This window comes from Mauremys mutica, chromosome 3, assembly GCF_020497125.1.
Source record: "Mauremys mutica isolate MM-2020 ecotype Southern chromosome 3, ASM2049712v1, whole genome shotgun sequence".
Taxonomy (NCBI): domain Eukaryota; kingdom Metazoa; phylum Chordata; order Testudines; family Geoemydidae; genus Mauremys; species Mauremys mutica.
In genome coordinates, this window is record NC_059074.1 from 59084428 (window position 1) to 59089923 (window position 5496).

The following is a 5496-nucleotide window of genomic DNA, read 5'->3' on the forward strand; positions in this document are numbered from 1 at the left end:
TATAAATTATATACATGTACTACTATACTAATATAGCATGTACATTATAAAACATACCAAAAAAAGAAATTAAAAAAGGATGAGATAAAGATGAAATAAACAATATTTTTAAAATAATGTTTATTGTATTTTATTTATTAACGGTACAACAAACCTTTTTGATCTCACAAAAATTATTATTAATAATTTTTTAGTGAGAGCAATGTGATTGAATATGCTTCACTATTTCTGAACATCTTGGTTTAACACTTTGTGATACGGCAATTCGAAGGTCTGGATTAGGGTTAGGGTGTGGGAGGGGGCTCAGAGTGGGGGTGCGGGATCTGGGAGGGAGTTAGGGTGCAGGAGGGCACTCAGGGTGTGGGTGTGGGAGGGAGTTAGGGTGCGGGAGGGTGCTCAGGGACGGGGTGCGGGGTCTGGGAGGGAGTTAGGGTGTGGGAAGAGGCTCAGGGCTGGGGCAGGCAGGAGGTGCAGGGCAGCTCCTGTTTGGTGCAGGGGGTGTGCAGATGGCTCTGTGCAGTGCAGCACTGCCCCCATGGCCATGATTCTGGGAGCATCTTCTCCCCCTCCCCGCCCGGGCCACCCGGAATGCAGGGGCTTTAGAGGCTGCAGGGCCCTGGGCTAAGGGGGCCCTGGGGCTCTGGCCTGCAGCTCTAAAGCCTCTTTCAGAATGTGGCCCTGCGAGCATGGGCTGGAGGACTCAGGAGGAGCGTGGGCTATCGCACAGCCAGCAGCCGGAGAGAAGCACCGTTTTCCCCTTCAAAGCGCCGCTTCTCTCCAGCCGGCTTTGAAGGGGAAAGCACCGCTTCTTTCCTGCCGCTGGCTGTGCGGCTGCCCCTGCTCCTCCACGGGCCAGAGGACTCAGGGCCGCATTCCGAAAGGGGCTTTAGAGCTGCAGAACAGGACCCCAGGGCCCCCTTAGCCCAGGGACCTGCAGCCCCTGCAGCCCCTGTGTTCCAGGTGGCCCTGCCTGCAGGGAGTGGGGCAGCTTCCCCACTTGCTCGTTGCCTCCCTCCTCCAGCCACCCTTCCCCCCCACAGCAGCTCTCCTCCTGCCGTGCCCCCCAATGGATCGTCTTGTGCACCCCACTTTGGAGACCACTGCACTAGACCACATTAGAGTCAGAGGGGTTTTCTGGGCAACCATGAGGAAGTTGGAATCCATTTCAGAATCACTGCTTGAAAGTTTAGCCTTTGACACAGCCTGATACATGAACTCTGCTGGGAATGTTTTTACTTAGGACCTGTGGCTCTGTCTTACTTCATTCAGCATCAGAGCCTGCCACAGCCTCAGGTTACAGCTTTCCAGAGGCAAACAAAATGGTCACAACCGGTGCTGTGCAATGACTGGTTTACTAACAAAGGGAACAATTTAACTTCGAACTGGAAATTACCAGCCTCCGTAAACAGGCCGGGAATCCATCAAGCCCCTCACGGGCTCCTAATTCCTGTCTAAATGTTTTTGCTCTACCCCTTGGTGCATGTAGTTCCAGCCCGGCAGGGGTGAAAATAAGTTAAAGGACTTACCAGTACGCCCGAGTCCTGAGCAGGGGCGTGGTCTCAACCAGAAGAGGCATGGCCTCAACTGGAGGAGGCGGGGCTTTTAAATCAAGATTTAAAGGCCCCAGGGCTCCATCTGCAGCTGGGAGCCCTGGGGCATTTAAATCACCCCCGGAGCTACCAGTTGCAGAGGTGGCTGGGAGCCCGGGGCTCAGGGGCGATTTAAAGGGCCCGAGGCTCTGGCTGCCGCTACTGCAGTGGTGCTCCAGGCCTTTTAAATCGCTGCCGGAGCCCTGCCGCCGCTACCCTGGGGCTCCGGCAGCGGGGCTCAGGAGGTGATTTAAAGGGCTCTGGGCTCCGGCTGCTGCAGGGAGCCCCGGGCCCTATAAATTGCCAGCCTGGGGAAGCCGGTCCGGTCTGGCACGGCGTACTGGCTCTTGCCAGCTTACTTTCACCTCTGCAGCCAGGTCTTTTCCTCTAGCTGGTAGAGAGAGCTTCTTTCCCAGTCCTTCTTCACTCCAGGTACCATCTGGATTCCCCACACATTTCTGTCCTTCTTCCCCTTGTTTCAGGGCATCAGGGTCCAGGTTTCTCTCCAGTCTGCAGAGCCCACTCTAAGGAAAACTGTGGAAGTCAAATGCCAGGTTTTGGACCTTTCCTAGCCCTGGGGCTCCCTCTCGCTCTGAGAGCAGACTCCCTCTTATGGAAGACCCTGCCCAGGCTATTATGTGATATCTGGTCACCTAACCCAACCACAGGCTGGGCCTAGGCCTAAACCCAAATCCAACTCCTGGGAGTTGGTAACTAGTTACAAAAGGTGCTGAGCCCAACCCACTTTAAAAAGCCAACTTTCCCTCCACACCAGAGGGTCATTAGCTTTGTTCCCACTCTTTTATATCTTGATAAGATTTGCATTATCTTAAGTTTCCTTTGTTTAAGATTTTTACTGTTGCACTGACAGTTATGTTTAGATGATTATTGATTTCCTTTATAAACTTCTAGAACTTAAGATGGCACTTTTGTACTACAGGTGCCTTGGGAGAGAGACTGTGGATCTGATTTTGACTTCACTTACACCAGTGTAAATCAGGAATAACTCCAGTGAAGTAAGTGGAGTTACACTAGTATGAAACAGAGTTGAGAGCAGAATCAGCCCCATAGTTTTCTTTTATAAGCAATTAAGTATTTGAGCAATCAATTTGATTGCAGTAGAGCAGAGCGAAAAACTGATTTTTTGGTTTACTGGCAATTGCAAAAAATGAAAAAGTTTTTGGTTCCGGTCAAACTGAACCATTCCAGAATATTTCAGCAAATTGACCAACAACTTTTGCAAAGCTGTTCCACTATGCATAAATAATTAAATCATCAGTGGACTCAAACCTCCCCACTCAGTGCCCTAGTCACCAGACTGTTGAGTTATTCACACTCACTTGCTACTACAGTGAATATTCAAGTATTTTATACAAAGAGAAATTGCTTCAACAGCAGAGATTGAGAGGGCCCTGCCCTGGAATATCCTGTAGCCCAGTGGCTATGGCATTAACTTTTTTTTTCTTTTTTTTTTTTTTCTGAATTTTATTTTTAATAAAAATTTAGATCCTAGATGGATACTGCATCACTCTGATTCTGTGTCCAATGGTCTTAGCAGGAAGGTTGGACCGGAACTTGTCACAAACCATGCCACTGTTTCCATGGGCATGCATTATCTTCCCCGAGATCACTTGTGTTCTGTTGGGCTTCCCACCAGGAGTCACGGTGTTGTTTTTAGCTTTGTATACATAGGCGCATCTCTTGCCCAAGTAGAATTCAGTCTCATCACGGGCATAAACTCCGTCAATTTTCAGAAGGGCAGTGTGCTCCCTCTGGTTTCGGAGGCCACGCTTATAGCCAGCAAAAATGGCTTTGGACCACAGTCTCCCAGACATGGTGTCATCCTGAAGTCCTGCTCCCAGCAGGCCCCCGCGCCTCCGACCCAAGATGGCGGCGTTGAGAGGCAGAAGACCTAAGTTACAGTCTCTGTTCTACATCAGCTAAAGGTGGGAATTGAACCCACATCTCTTACACTGAAGATGAATGCCTTAGCTGCGGGGCTCAAAGTTGGGAGCGGGGGGACAACCCACCTCCTCCAGCCATTTTCTGAATAGCTGGAGAATCCCCTTGTGAATGACACTCTCTTTCCCAATTTTTTTTGGCTGAAACTATTTGGCAAATTAGTGTCAAATTTGCCAATAATTTTGGGTCTCCCGAAGCTGTATATTTTGGCAAATAAATGATTTGTCTGAAAAATTTCACCCTGCTCTAGATTTCAGGGAAACAAAATTGATTTTGCTGTAGTAGAATTTAGTAGCATTGACTCCTGTTCTGAAATTTTTGCATAGTATTTGACTTTTCTTTCTTTTGCCACATGGGCCAACCCACAAGGGTTTAGGCCATTGGTGGACCCGTGCCACAAAGATGATATTGTCCTGCTTGGCTATACTCTGAGGTAGATTTATAGGATTAGTATTCTCCCACAGTAGTTGTAAACTCTTGTCTTTGCTATAGTGGGTCGTCGCTTTAAATTTTTCATTTAGGATTTTTTTCCCCTGAGAAGCTGACTAGAATGTGACTTTTCAGTGACTCCTTACATGTCAGATTTGGATGAAGGTTGCTCAAATATAATACACAGCATACTCTTCTCTTCCCTTTCCCCATTTATGTTCTACTACTATATAAAGGTTCCCATGCAGGATTTAATGATGAACAATGCTACATATTGTTTATTTGATGTTTGGATTTCCTTCAGTAACCTTGTGAGAGAAGGTTTGTGTTCTGTTTATCTCTCATTGGAGCAACAGCTTCAAATCTCTAAATTTGAAGGTGCAACCATCTATGCTGAGGACAAAATCTGTGGAGGTGAGGACTGACAGGAGTGGATAATAAAACAACCAGTTCAGGATCAATCATAGCAGGTCCCAGGATACTAGCTAAGGTCATCAGAAATGCAGGGTGTGCAGGGCTAAGGACAGAGGATATCAGGAATATCAGGAACAAAAGAAATCAATATAAAAGTGGTATAGACCCATTACTAGCTGGAGATGGCAAAATCGTTAATGATGCAGAAAGGGCTGATGTGTTCAATAAATTTCTCTTCTGCATTTGAGAGAAGCAGGATGATGCATTCTTATCATATGAGGATGATGAAATACTTTACAGTCCTTTAGTAACAAAGGAGGATGTTAAATGTCATCTGCCAAGGATAAACATTTTAAAATCCACAGGCCTGGATAACTTGCACCCATGAGTCCTAAAAAGAGTTGGCTGAGGAGATTTCTGGCCCACTGATATTAATTTTTAATAATTCTAGGAATAATAGGAGAATTCCAGAAGATGGGAAGAGTGCTAACAACGTGCTAATATTAAAAAAAACAGGCAAGCAGGATGACATGGGTAATTATAGGCCAATTAGCCTGATATCCATCCCAAGCAAAATACTGGAAAGCTGATAAGAGATTCAGCCAATAAAGAATTAAAGGACAGGAATATAATACCAGTCAAGATGGTTTTATGGAAAATAGGCCTTGTCAAACAAACCTGATTTCATATTTTTGATGAGATTATAAATTTGGTTGATAAAGGTAACTGCACAGATGTAATATATTTATACTTTTGTAAGGCATTTGACTTAGCACCACATGTATTCTGATTAAACAACAATCACTATACAATATCAAGAGAGCCCATATTCAATGGATTAAGAACTGGCTAATTGACAGACCTCAAAAAGTAGTTGTCAACAGGGAATCATCACTGATTGGGGTGTTTATGGTGGGGTTCCTCAGGGATTGGTTTTAGGCCTGATGCTATTCAAGGTTTTAATCAATGATCTGGTATACAAAATCACGGCTGATAAAATTTGCAGATGACACAAAGATTGGTGAAATGGTAAATAATGATGCGGGTAGGCCAGTCATACAGTGTAATCTGAATCACTTGGTAAACTGGGTCCATTCAAACA

General features: G+C 45.9%; 1 protein-coding gene across 1 annotated transcript; it reads right to left on the minus strand.

Annotated features, from left to right (window-relative positions):
- Positions 1 to 3070: 3070 nt before the first annotated feature.
- On the minus strand, positions 3071 to 3474 carry LOC123367192 (60S ribosomal protein L35a-like). The gene has a single exon (XM_045011271.1). The coding sequence runs from the start codon at positions 3422 to 3424 to the stop codon at positions 3092 to 3094; it is 333 nt and encodes a 110-aa protein (XP_044867206.1). The 5' UTR covers positions 3425 to 3474; the 3' UTR covers positions 3071 to 3091.
- Between the last annotated feature and the right edge of the window lie 2022 nt (positions 3475 to 5496).